General features: G+C 50.8%; 3 protein-coding genes across 3 annotated transcripts; 2 read left to right on the forward strand and 1 right to left on the reverse strand.

Moving 5' to 3' along the window:
* Window positions 1-867: 867 nt before the first annotated feature.
* Window positions 868-7,466, forward strand: CLPP (caseinolytic mitochondrial matrix peptidase proteolytic subunit). The gene is made up of 7 exons (XM_069082872.1): window positions 868-956; window positions 1,123-1,224; window positions 2,519-2,590; window positions 2,688-2,784; window positions 3,437-3,624; window positions 5,268-5,373; window positions 7,042-7,466. The coding sequence occupies exons 1-7, from the start codon at window positions 939-941 to the stop codon at window positions 7,197-7,199; spliced, it is 741 nt and encodes a 246-aa protein (XP_068938973.1). The 5' UTR covers window positions 868-938; the 3' UTR covers window positions 7,200-7,466.
* Window positions 7,467-8,674: 1,208 nt separating this feature from the next.
* On the forward strand, window positions 8,675-11,486 carry ALKBH7 (alkB homolog 7). Its single transcript, XM_069082873.1, has 4 exons — window positions 8,675-8,969; window positions 9,867-10,040; window positions 10,889-11,013; window positions 11,246-11,486. The coding sequence occupies exons 1-4, from the start codon at window positions 8,748-8,750 to the stop codon at window positions 11,388-11,390; spliced, it is 666 nt and encodes a 221-aa protein (XP_068938974.1). The 5' UTR covers window positions 8,675-8,747; the 3' UTR covers window positions 11,391-11,486.
* Window positions 11,487-11,617: 131 nt separating this feature from the next.
* On the reverse strand, window positions 11,618-12,818 carry PSPN (persephin). The gene is made up of 2 exons (XM_069082874.1): window positions 12,439-12,818; window positions 11,618-12,290 (listed from the first exon to the last, which is right to left on the reverse strand). The coding sequence occupies exons 1-2, from the start codon at window positions 12,683-12,685 to the stop codon at window positions 11,947-11,949; spliced, it is 591 nt and encodes a 196-aa protein (XP_068938975.1). The 5' UTR covers window positions 12,686-12,818; the 3' UTR covers window positions 11,618-11,946.
* Between the last annotated feature and the right edge of the window lie 35 nt (window positions 12,819-12,853).

The raw sequence follows: 12,853 nt of genomic DNA on the forward strand, positions 1-12,853 counted from the left end.
CTTGTTAAGACCTGTTGGCAAATTTGACCACTGGTTTGTTGTAACTTGCATTTTGTGTGTTTATTTGGAAAATGTAATTATGCAATTACTATGACTTTAACTCTGTTAACAACAGATGAAACATCTACTGTTTTTCAAAATGTCCTTCTCTTCTTTTCTTATGCTTCCATGGCCCCTAGTTTTTGTTCAACGTCCCTCCAATTACATGGGAAATTGGTCCATCGCCCCCCAGGGGGAAGTATCGCCCACTTTGGGAACCTGTGTATGATGACCACTGAGGCTCTGCGATCCAATTCCATAAAAAGTGGCAGGTAGGTGGCAGGAGATGGAGTTTCCTGAAAGTCAGAAAGAATCCTCTTCCGGAGTTCAGATTCGACCCAAGACACTTGCTAGCTGTGTGACCCTGGGCAAGTCATTTAGCCCTGTTTGCCTCAGTTTCCTCATCTGTAAAGTGATCCGGGGAAGAAAACAGCAAAGCACTCCAGTATTTTTGCTAAGAAAACACCAAATGGGGTCACAAAGGGCTGGACACGACTGAACAATAACAAAAATGAGGCAAAAACTAGGGTCAAGTTCGCAAGGCTCTTCCTGACCTAGGGGCTCAGGTTCAGGGTCTAGGCCCTAGGAGACGCCCGCAGGGGTGGGGTGCGTGCCTGGGTACCATCCGTTTCTTTCATCATTTCTTTAGTCCTACGAGACCCACCACTAGGAGGCTCTGCTCAGGCCTCCTGTCCCGTGCCTAGGACGCATGCGCCTCCCCGGGAGCTGAGTCCCCACCCCTTTGAGTCCCGCGAGGCACGCTGGGACATGTAGTCCAGCCGACTGATCTGAGGTCTCCTTATCCCTGTTCCCGCCCCCGCCAAGGGGAAGATTACTTCCGGGTAGCAGGCGGCGTGCGGATCTCGCGTCACGGTCTTCTGTAGCTCTGCTGCCTCGGAATGTGGCCCCGGATAGCGGTGCGGGGGCTCGGGGTCAGGGGTCACAAGGGAAGGGCGGGAACCCTGAACCCTGGGGGAGCAGAGGGGCCGGGCGAGCGAGAAGGGGAAACCCAGGCTGGTGGGAGGAGGGAACCTGGTGTTGTCCAGGCAGGGTCCCGCTCACCCCACTCATGTCCCCCCGCAGCGGCCTTTCCAGGTGCGCTCCTGGGCGGGCCTGGCCCTTCGGAGCCTGCACGGGACCCCCACGTGGGCGCGGCCCCTCATCCCCATCGTCGTGGAGCAGACGGTAACTTGCCCCCCCTACCCCTCTAACCGCATTTACCGCCCCTGCACCCCTCCTTCCCTTACACCTCTGCTCCCCTCCCCCTGTCCTCAGCCACCCTGTTAATACCCACTTGTATCCCTTTATCCCTGTTCTTTTTGTCGGCATCCCCTTCCTCACCTCTCATCCCATCCTGTCGATCAAGCATTTATCGTGCGCCTACCTATCGTGCTGGGCGCTGAGTTTACAAGTGCAGAGAATGAAAGGATCTGGTACCTGACATAAGGGTATTAACTCATTTGATTCTCGGTCATCCTGAGTGCTGTTAGCGCCACTTTACGGTGGAGGAAGCCGAGGCAGACAGATGAAGTGACTTGTCCCAACCACTGAGTGTCTGAGGTAGGATTTGAACTCCAGACTTCAGCACTCCAAGGCCCAGTCATTTGGCCACTTGGCTACCCCTGCCCAGAGCCATAAATAGTGCTTTAAAAGCTAAACCAAGCAGTTTTTATTTGATCTGGAGGTAATTTTGTTGTTCAGTTGTGTCTGGCTCATCATGACCCCATTTGGGGTTTTCTTGGCAAAGATACTTTAGTGAATGGCTCAGCTTATTTTACAGATGATAAAACTGAGGCAAACAGGGTTAAATGACCTTGTTGGGTGTCACCCAGCTAGTAGGTGTCTGAGGCTGGATTTGAACTCAGGTCTTCCTGACTCCAGGCCTGAGCTTGATCCATTGTGCCACTCGACCTCTCCCTCCTAGAGATAATAGCCACTGGAATTGTCTGAGTAGTGGAGTATTGTGGTCAGATCAATGCTTGAGAAAAATTAGTTTGGCAGCATCGTGTAGGTAGAACGAACTGGAGAGGAGACACCAATTGTGAGACTGTTTCAAATGCTCTAGTTGAAAGATGATGAGGGCCTGAATGCCCCCATAAGCAGCTTGGGAGAACAGTGCAAAGACCTCTGGCCCTGGAGTTAGGAAGACCTGAGTCCAAATCCGACCTCAAGACACTGTGTGACCCTGGACAGTCATTAAATCACTATTTGCCTCAACTTCCTGAACTTTAAAGGCACAGTGGCTGGCACATAGTGAGCACTTAATAAATCCTTATTCCTTCCCCCTCTTTGTCCCTACCTTGATGCCCCTTGTATCTTGTAATTTCCCTTTTCCCCATATCATTGCCCAACTTTGTCTCTTAACCCATTCTTTGCCCCATTCCTCTGCCTCTGTCCTGTTCCTTTCTATCCCTCTCTCCACCTTGATGTCCTTACCCTCGACTCCTTCCCCCATCTTCACTCTGCTCTCCTCACGTAGGGCCGGGGAGAAAGGGCCTATGACATTTACTCTCGTCTACTCCGAGAACGGATCATCTGTGTTATGGGACCTGTGAGTATGATATCTATTGCCTCATTTCATTGCCCAGCCTATGGCATCCTTCTGATATTAACCTTCACCCCCGCTTCTGTCTCCTTTCTATGCCTAGATTGATGACAGTTTGGCCAGTTTAGTCATTGCCCAGCTGCTTTTCCTTCAGTCAGAAAGTAACAAGAAACCTATCCACATGTACATCAATAGCCCTGGTGAGTAACTGCCCTTCCCCACCCCTACAACCCCTACTTAGGCCCCCCTCCTAATAATCCAGTAGGGACCTTAGAGGTAATTTTACAAATGAGGAAACTGAAGCCCAGAAAAGGAAAGGGATTTGCTGAGGGTCTCTTTCCCAACCTGATGCAACAGAAAGAGCATTGGAATTAGAATGAGAAAATCTGGGTTTGAATCCTGGCTCTTCCGTGTAATAGCTCAACCCCGCTGGGTTGAACTAGACCTTCAAGAAGTCCTGTGCAGGAGTAGAGCCTCATTTGTATGGTCAGTGAATCCACCATAAGACTTGGTCCTCAGCTTCTCTCTGGGGAGATGCTATAGATAGATACTGATGGGATGGAGGTAGGGCTTGGGCTGGGCTTTGAACCAGGCCAGGAGCCTCAGAGGGCTCCTGAGAATCCCAGGGTGGAGGAGGGAAGAGGGTGACCTTGGTCGGATGAAGGGAGCACCTGGTGTGTGTTCTGTGGGAAGGACATAGGCAAGGGCAGGTTCCCCAACCTTGAGCCGAGAGTTCAAACTGGGCTAAATTTGGGTTGGGGAACTTGGAGCCTGGGGTATGGATTAAATTTGCTTAGTGATTGGAGTGGGAGTGGAAGCCTGTCTTCATCCTGTTCCTGTCTCCTACTTCAGGGGGTATAGTGACTTCAGGCCTGGCCATCTATGACACTATGCAATACATCTTGAATCCTGTCAGCACTTGGTGTGTTGGCCAGGCAGCTAGCATGGGATCCCTGCTGCTTGCAGCTGGCTGCCCTGGCATGCGCCACTCATTGCCCAACTCTAGAATCATGATCCACCAGCCATCTGGAGGGGCCCGGGTGAGTCATGTTCTGATAGCAATAAGCAGCCTTACCTCTCTCCATCCCCGCTTTCCTTCACCCGCCATTGCCCCATCCTTCCCCTCAACTCCTATTCCTTGTGTCTTCATTCAACTCTCTATCTAGGCCTCCTACTCCCTTGTTCTTTATTCTCTCTTAACCTTCCCCATTCCTTCCTGCTCCTAAATCCCTGCCTTTCTTACTCCCTTCCTACCACTTTTCTCTAGCCCTCCCTCCATTTCCACTCCAGCCCCACTCTGCACCCTCCATCAGTCTTCCTTCTCTGCCTCTACTCTCTTTCTCCCTATGCCCCTGCACAGTAGAATCTAGTGTTTATATGGTACTTTGCAGCTTACAAATTGGTATCCCAACCATAGTACCAGTAGCTTTTGTTTATGTAACACTTTGGGATTTATAAAGTATTTGAAACTCTGTAACAGCCTTGAGATACTAAGTGCATTGTTATCCTCATTCTACAGATTAGGATACTAAAGCTCTAGAACCTAGGCCTTTGACTGTTTACTCTCATGCTATTTCAGGACAGAAGCCTCTGGAGAGGGATAGGGTAGAATGTTTCAGGACAGGTTTGAAATGGACAGAGGCCCCATCTGATACATCCTTCTACCTCCTTTGAATTCACCCATTTTTTAAAGCCCAATTCAAATGCTGTTGCCTCCAGGAAGCCTTCCCAGATCTTCCCAGTTGGTAAAGAGGTGCCTTCCCCCCTCCCAGTCTCTCATTGCCCTTTGTATTTTGTATTTCTGTCATTCTCTTATATTGCATAGCACAGAGATTGACACACACCTGTGATTTCAGTTATATAGGGACCTCCCAGGTAAGTAAACTCCCTCCACCAGCACAGATCAGCACATTCTCCAGGACTTACCATCTTAGAGAGTTGTCTACAGCAAAGGTGTCAAAATTGGAGCCCACACAACTCCCAAGAGATTAAAATGTCATTGGGAAATGTTTCACAGAATAGAGCACAGAGTGTTGGTTTGTGGTTTTCTTAAATCAGTCTGGCTTAGAGCATTGAGAGGTTAAGTGATTTGCACAGGATCCCAACACATATGTGTCAGACTTGAACCTAGATCTTCCTGACTGAGGGCTGACTCTGACCTGATCATGCATTATCTTACATTACATTAGGGTTATAGGCTTGCATCTTATGCCCCTACAACCTTCACAAAAGCAAGGCCTATTCTATGGAAACCTTGTGTTTTTCTCAGTTTTACCAGGCAGTTTTCATAGGGAAAGGTGCTGGATTTGTATCAAGAATGGCTGGGATTTGAGTTCTGGCTGTTAAGCATTCAGCACATATTTGGCCCTTCATAAACACTTATTGATTGTGGTAGTGGCAGTACCTTTGTGACCCTGGGCTAGTTACTTTCCCTCTGTGAATATCGGTTTTCTAATCTGTAAAATGAGGATAATAGTCCTTTGCACTGTGTCCCTCACGGAATTGTGATAAGGGACTACTTTGTACATTTTTTTAAAACACAATATAAATGTGAGCCCTTATTAGGCACTTAATAAGTATTTGTTGAATTATTGACCGCAGGCTGGGCTTCCTGCAAGGTGGGAAGTGTCCCCTGTGTGGGCCATCCCTGGCTGTTCATCCGGTCCCCTCCTCCCCCATCCAGGGACAAGCCACTGATATTGCCATTCAGGCTGAGGAGATCATGAAGCTGAAGAAGCAGCTCTATGGCATCTATGCCAAACACACAAAGCAGCCTCTGGATGTGATTGGTGAGTACCTCGGGCTTGGGCCTCTCCAGGCCTTTCTTTCCCACAAGACCCTCTCCACCGAGGCTCCTACTGGTCTTGTTATTGGTTGTAAATAATAATATTAAAAGTTAAATTCCCTTTGGGCAGAGCACCTGCCGGTAGGGCTGTGATACCCTGTGTAGAGAGAGAAGAAAGAGAAGAGGGAGGGAAGAAGGAAGGGAGAGGGAAGGAGGGATGGAAGGAAGGGAGAGGGGAAGGAGGAAATAAGTGTTACCCACCTGGAAGTTTGGTCCCTAGTGGGCAGCTTTCCTACACACAGAATTTGTTGCTTGTCCTTCATTCTTGAAAAGGAACAAGATATCAGGGATATGGCCATGGCATGAAAGTGAATTGGATTTTAAGTGAAAGAGGGCTGTACAAAGTCACCTGCTTTACTTTCTCCTCTGGAACCATTTGGGTCCAGTAGGCAGATATTGATCAGGACAGCTGGAGATGGTCCAGGATACAGTAGGGGACCTTGACCTTTTCAAGCTAAGGTCTTTAACAGGTCTCAGTTTGGCTAGGGCTTTTGATTTTCTCTCTTAAAAACCATCCTTGGGTAGCTAGGTGGTGCAGTGAATGGAGCACCGGCCCTGGAGTCAGGAGGACCTGAGTTCAAATCTGGCCTACACTTAACACAAAAACTAGCCGTGTGACTTTGGGCAAGTCACTTAACCCCAATTGCCCTCCAAAAAGCAAAAAAAAAAAAAAACCCAAAACTATCCTTAACCTTAAATCACTCTGATTCCAGCAAGCTCTACTTGGTCACTGTTTGGGCCATGATTGGCTCAGAATGAATGTAAATAACAGTTGTTTTCTGTTTTTGCCTGAAACCTTATGGGTCTTCCCCTCCCAGATCTTTTAAAAGAGGCCATTCTTTGCCTCGTTTTTTATTAAGCCTTAATCACTGATTGGGCACTGCCTTAGGCAAACTGAGACCTGTTAAAGACTTTAGCTTGAAAAGGCCAAGGTTCTCCACTGCATCCTGGGCCACCTCCACTTGTCCTGATCCATATCTGGCCACTGGACCTAGATGGCTAGGGAGAAAGTGAGGCTGGTGACTGAGGCACAGCCCTTCCTCACTTATATCCAATTCACTTGCAAGTCATGGCATCACCTACCTGATGTCATGGTTGTTTTCTAGAACAAAGGACACACAGCAAGCAGCAAATAATAATAGTTCATATCTTACTATTTAGTGTTTAGAGGTTTACAGAGTGGTCCCTCATAATAATATAAACCTTTGAGATAGGAAATGTATTTCTAAAATACATTTAAATTTAAATCTAAAATACATTAAAATTCTAAAATCCCATTTTACAGGAAAGAAGCTGAGGCCCAGCAAGCTAAAGCAACTTACCCAGAGTTACATAGCTAGTAAGTGTTTAAGGCAAAATTAGAGCCCAGGTCTCCCAAATTCCAAGTCTAGTCCTGCTATAGCTTCAGTGAAGAAGATTGTAGGTTCATGGTCAAGTGTAGCTTTAGAGCTAAGCTTTTCAAACAGCTACCTCTGATTGGTCAGGCTCTTGATGGGGGTGGGAGGAGCATCCTGGGTTCAGATGACTTTTTGTGTTTGGTATCTAGGTTCTTACTCTACAAAAAGTGTAGGGAACTTTTATCCTTCATTGCTTTGATTCTACCCTCTTGCAGAGGCTGCCATGGAAAGGGACCGCTACATGAGCCCTATGGAAGCCCAGGAGTTTGGAATCTTGGACAAAGTGCTGGTGCACCCCCCACATGATGGAGAGGATGAGCCAGAACTGGTACAAAAGGAGTCTGCAGAAGTCCCTGCACCAGTTGGGCCCTGAGGATGGATGAAGCCCATTCGTCCCTGTGGACAGGGAGGAGTAAATCCCCGCAAAGTGATACCCCCTTGTCTACACTGGCTCTCCCCTGACCTTTGCACTGTGCTGCTCTGTCCCAGGACTCCTGTTGTAGCTTTAGATTTTGGGGGGTCCAGGGGCCCATCTGGTGGTGAAGCAGAGGGAGCAGTGGCTGAGCTCTGGGCTACTGCCCCAGAACTGACTTGCCAGCGAGCATGGGTTTTACATTAAAACTTTGGTCATTTTTTGGTCCCCGCTGTCTTCCTTTTTATTTTCTTTAAAGAAGGGAGAGAAAGCTTGAGGTATTCCCTCATTCAACAAACATACTAGGGCAGCTAAGTGGCTCTGTAGATAGAGCCATGGCCCTGGAGGCAGGAGGACAAGTGCAAATCCAGCCTCAAAAACCTACTGGCAATGGGACAAGCATGCCTGTGTGTGCGTGCGTGTGCGTGCGCGTGCGTGGGTACTCACATGTAGCACACATTTGCACACTCCACATACCCAACTGTATGATTCTGGAGAGGCATTAACCTCTCAGGTTGTTTCCTTGTCTATAAAATGGAGATAATGATGGCACCTACCACCCAGGGTCCTTCTGAGAGGACATATAAGTACTTCACAAATCTTTGCAAGTGCAGTACGAATGCTCTTATGTCCCCGTTTTTATGTGACCTGAACTCCCTGGTGCCCATGAATCACAGCCTTTAACCGGGTATAGATGAGTCCCAGTTCTCAAGCTGTACACCCCAGTAAAATAATAAGGATAGGAAGCCTTTCAACCCTACAGCCCCTCTAAAGAGTTCTAGATTGAGAGGATTCCAGAAGATGGCTATCCTGTGACCTTGGGCCAGCCATTTCTACCCTGGTCTGTTTCCTCTTTTGTCAAATGAAGGGGCTGGGCTAAGAGTTCGAGGTTCCCTGGGCAGGCTTCCAGCTGCAAGCCTACTGATCCTGATGCCACTCCTGTACTTGGCACGGTTTAGAGATGGGTCATTAGAGTGCAGCTTGAGACCAGGCCTTCCTCTAATAGGCCCAAGACTCGCATGCAAAGGTTAGGTTTGGATCCAGGCCCTCCCACTCCTCATTTGTCATTTCTCCCGGCTGTTCGTGCCTGCCCACGTAAGTCTCCGCGGCGCGAGCCGGTCCTGGACTCGGCTCTCGCTCCCCCCTCCCAGGCGGCTCAGAATAGCGCGGCCCGGAAGTGGGACTGGCCGAGAGGCGCGCCCGTCGGAGTCTGCACGTGGGGCCGCCTGGGTAGGACGGGTTGGGACCACGTGCAAGTAGGGTCCCACGCCCCCTCCTTTGAAAGCCGCCCCTCCTCCGCCTCCAGCCTTCGTTGGTCGGGGGGGCGCCGTAGGCTGGAGGAGACCTGACAGTTGAGCGCCTCGCGACGTCATCCTGAGGCTGGGGGGCGGAGCCTGAAGGCAGCCAATAGCATCAGACCTCCGATGTCTCGAGCCAATCGGTGAGGGGAAGGGGCGACAGAGAGGGGGCCGGCCCGTGCTTACCTGACCTGGCCGCGGCGGCCGGGCGATGGTCTGGAGCGGGCGCTTGGCCCTGGGGGCGCTCCGGGCTCCGGGGCAGGGAGCCTGGCCCGGCTGGCTGCGGGGCTCCGGGCCCACCGTGCTTCGCCGGTTGCGGGGCGCGGCAGTGGTGCGGCCTGGCTTCTTGAGCTCCGTGGAAGAGGAGACGCTGAGGCGGGAGCTGGAGCCCGAGCTACGGCGCCGCCGCTACGAGTACGACCACTGGGACGCGGTGAGTGAGGGCGGCCCGGTCCCCGCCCCCTTCCCCCCACCCGGCCCCACGGTGCCTCCAGGCTCTAATGTTCCTTCTCCCCCCCCCCCGCCCGCCGGCGCCCCCCCCTGCGCAGCTCCCCTCTCTCCCCCCCCCCCCCCCCCCGTGTCCCTAGGTGCCAATGCCCCTGCCCCTCCCGGCCCGCGGTGCCCCCAGGTGTGGCTGCCCGTTCCCCTTCCCTCTAGATGCTACCATTCTCTATAGCTCCTCTGTCTTCCCAAGTCCCCTGTGCCCCCACCCCCTCAGTCACTTCTATCCTTATGACCTCGTACCAGTTCTTCACTGTTCCTTCTCCCAGGTTCTGCTAGTCCTGTGCCCTGACCCTCCTCTTCCTCCGCTGGAATCCCCGCCCCCCACCCTAGGCCGCCCCCTCACCCTTCTTGTTGCTCTGTCTCCTTTATACCTTGGTCCCCTAGCTCTTCGCCCTGACCTGAAGCCCCAGCTCCTCAAGGCTTGTTGGTCATAGCCCCAGGACCTCTCAATCCTTCATTTGCCCAACCCTGGAACTCCCCTGGTCCCTCAGCACTCCTCCATTTTCATGCCCTTCTCACTCTTCTCAGTTGCCCTAAACTTAGTGTGTGATCACTCTGTGTTCCTACTGCCTTCAGCTTAGTACAGCGCTTGGCACACCCGCAGGTGCTTAATATGTTTGTTTATTGACCAGTTGAGGACTGACAGGTCTTTAGCCCCCTCAGTAATAAAGCTCATTTATTTACCTCTCACTTTGACTCCTTTCTCCCTCAGATCCCTCTCTGCCCTCTCACTCTATCTCAACTCCTCCTGGGTCCATTGACATCAGAGTGGCTTCCAGGCTTCCCTGAACTCAGAGAACTAACCATTGTTTCTTCATCTCTGTAGGCTATCCATGGCTTCCGAGAGACAGAGAAGTCACACTGGTCAGAAGCAAGCCAGGCCATTCTGCAGCGGGTTCGGGTAACTGCCTTCCCCCCAGCTTTGGCCCAGCTTCCGATGGTTCATGTCCTGGATCTCCACCAAAATGGCTACATCAAACCCCATGTGGATAGCATCAAGGTGGGCAGGGCACCCAGCCTGTGGGGTGAGGAAGAGGGATGGAGGCTTCTACAGTAACAGAAGAGGCCGGTCCTGTGTGATGCCTGCCCTTCTCTGGTATGGTAGAAAAAGCCAGGAGATCCAAGTCCCTCCCTGCCCTTCCCCTTATTTTTGTGACTTTTGAGGAAGCCATTTCCCTTTTTCAGAAGGAGAGAAGGAAACAAACATTTATTAAGCAGCCACTGTGTGCCAGGCACTGTGTTAAGTGTTTTACAAATATTCTCCTCTTTAATCCTCACAATAACCCTGTGAAGTGGTGCTATTATTATCCCCACATTAAAGTGGAGGAAACTGAGACAGAGGTTAAGTGACTTGCCCAGGGTCACACAGCTAGCGTCTGAGGTCAGGTTTAAATTCAGGTCTTCCTGAGTCCAAGCCCAGCTGTCTTTATCCACTAGCTGCCTCTTGGGCTTCAGTCTTCCCATTAGTGAAACAGGATGATCTCTAGAGCTCTCATTGTAACAACAGTAATAGCTAACATTGATATAGCACTTACCATGTACCGGGCACTGTACAATTATTATCTCATTTGATCCTCACAACCCCTTGGAAGGTTGGTGCTATTATTATCCTCATTTTACAACTGAGAAAACTGAAGCAGAGGTTAAGTGATTTGCCCAGAGCCACACAGCTAGTAAGTGTCTGAGGCCAGATTTGAATTCGGGTCTTCCTGACTCCAGGCCCAGCTTTCTATCCACTGTGCCACTTAGCTGCCTCTTGGGTCTCAGTCTTCCCATCACTGCAGTGGAATGATCTCTGGATTTCCCTGTCTCAGTTCTGACATCTTGTGGTTCTAATTCTCTGGCCAGTTCTGTGGAGGCATCATTGCAGGCCTCTCCTTGCTCTCCCCCAGTGTCATGCGACTAGTTGACACCCAAGATCCTCAAGAATGGCTGGAATTGCTACTGGAACCTGGGTCCCTCTATATCCTCAGGTAGGAGGACCTCAGAACCAGAGGGGCAGAGCTTTTAGAAATGGGGGCTGGGGCGATATCTTAGAATTTTTGGGTTCTCTTTGTGATTGACTTCATCCCTTGCCCCTGTCAGTCCTAGCCACTGGAATTATAATGCCTGCTACCATTCCCAAGCAGCATAGAAAGGGCACCATGGTGGGCAACAAGCCTGCCTTCAGCCACTGACCCAAGCCTTTCTTGCCCTCCACGCCAGGGGACCTGCCCGATATGACTTCTCCCACCAGATCCTTCGAGATGAAGAGTCCTTCTTTGGGGAGCACCGGGTCCCTCGGGGCCGACGAATTTCTGTTATTTGCCGTTCCCTCCCTGAGGGGGAACCAGGCCCTTCATCTAGATGACCTCAAGTTCTTCAGCCACAAGGCCTCTCAGGGGGTCCAAAGCTTGTGCCCAGAGTTTTGTATAAAGTATTTATGAATAAAATTAGAGAAATGGTACTTGGCCCCTGGACCTGGCTGATGTTGAGCAAGAGAGAAGGGAATACCCTCCTGAGTTAATAAAGGGCTTTTGTAGTCAGTCCTAAGGACCAGAAGGGCAGAGCCTGGCACACAGCTAGTTCATAGCAGTCACAGCACTCGTCTTTTTATTAACAATATCCCTCTTCCCCAGTGTCCTCCTAGTTTCCATCACACCCACTCTGGATAATGGACTTAACTTCCCCTCAGTTACCAAGTCAGTAAATGTCTATTCCCACATCCCTGGGCAGACCAGGCGTGAGGCTGTAGGATGCTGAAGAGGTGGACACACTGGGCCCTGGCACAGAGGAGAAATGCATTTTACATCCAACCTCAGAGAAGAGAAAGGACAGTGCTAGGTGAGAGATAGGGTGGGTCTCAGCACATCTGTACAACTTGGTGAAGGGATTGGTGGGCTTTGTGGACTGGGATAGAGGACCTTTTAGATGCCACAGCCACAGGCAGCAGCAGAGAGCTGGGGCACATGATGCCAGTGTTGATTGTTGTCCAGGAAGGCCACATCCTCATATCGGGTGGGGTGGCAGCAGGATGGTTGGCCCATCACCCTGCCCTCACCTGAAAGCCTGGCCAGTGCCAGGTCATAATGGGTGCTGGGCTTGTGGCAGCTGCCAGCACAGTAGCGGAAGGCAATGGTCTCATCAGAATTGTAGCCAAGGCCTAACTCAGTCACTGGCAGTAGCAGGCTCTGCAGCTGACATTCAGTGGCTGACCCAAGCAGTGCTCTGGATACCGGGGATTTTGAAGCAGATGGTAACAGGTGGTCCCCTAGAAGAAAGGAGAAGAGGGATGCCTTAGTTAAATGGGTAATTGTAAGTAAAAGGTTAACAGGAGACCTGTTCTTGAGAACTAAGATGTCATCATTCTGAGAACACACCAGTAGCCCCTTTGCCTGCCCTGCTGGGGAATCCTTTACCTAGCCATAGCCTCTTGGTCCTGTAGGTTGGAAGCAGCTTTCCAGGTCTGAGGTGTGCATCTGAAGTTCCAGGAACCAGCCTCAGTTCTCCAGATGTGGGCTCTTCCAGAGATGAGCCTGGAGGTCTGGAGACAGAAGGCAATTCCCCAAGGCTAGAAGGCAGGAGCAGCAAGAGACTGAGCAGAATCAGTGCGCGGGCCATGGTGAGCTGTGGATTGTGGAAGAGCTGGAGACTGAAGGGTTCCATGCACTCCACTATATCTCCTCCACCCCCAGCAGGAGGAGCTGGTCATAGCTGGGTGGGTGGCCCACAACGTTAACCCTTGTCTCGCCAGAGCTCCTCCACCTTGAAATAGGACTGAAGAAAGGCCCGATTATTACTCATCACTGCCAGTTGATTCTTAGCACTTGTACT

This window comes from Petaurus breviceps, unplaced genomic scaffold (genome assembly GCF_028583685.1).
Source record: "Petaurus breviceps papuanus isolate PSGF00001 unplaced genomic scaffold, PetGlider_PUasm1.0 172, whole genome shotgun sequence".
Taxonomy (NCBI): Eukaryota; Metazoa; Chordata; class Mammalia; order Diprotodontia; family Petauridae; genus Petaurus; species Petaurus breviceps.

What these genes read in the sequence shown, in the direction of transcription:
- CLPP (XM_069082872.1), top strand. An exon ending in CATGTACATCAATAGCCCTG is followed by an intron (nt 2,785 to 3,436) that starts GTGAGTAACTGC and finishes CTCCTACTTCAG; the next exon opens with GGGGTATAGTGACTTCAGGC. An exon ending in GCAGCCTCTGGATGTGATTG is followed by an intron (nt 5,374 to 7,041) that starts GTGAGTACCTCG and finishes ACCCTCTTGCAG; the next exon opens with AGGCTGCCATGGAAAGGGAC.
- PSPN (XM_069082874.1), bottom strand. Translation starts at nt 12,685, where the DNA reads ATGGAACCCTTCAGTCTCCAGCTCTTCCACAATCCACAGCTCACCATG. An exon ending in GACCAAGAGGCTATGGCTAG is followed by an intron (nt 12,291 to 12,438) that starts GTAAAGGATTCC and finishes CCTTTCTTCTAG; the next exon opens with GGGACCACCTGTTACCATCT.
- ALKBH7 (XM_069082873.1), top strand. Translation starts at nt 8,748, where the DNA reads ATGGTCTGGAGCGGGCGCTTGGCCCTGGGGGCGCTCCGGGCTCCGGGG. An exon ending in AGTACGACCACTGGGACGCG is followed by an intron (nt 8,970 to 9,866) that starts GTGAGTGAGGGC and finishes TCATCTCTGTAG; the next exon opens with GCTATCCATGGCTTCCGAGA. An exon ending in CCCATGTGGATAGCATCAAG is followed by an intron (nt 10,041 to 10,888) that starts GTGGGCAGGGCA and finishes TTCTCTGGCCAG; the next exon opens with TTCTGTGGAGGCATCATTGC.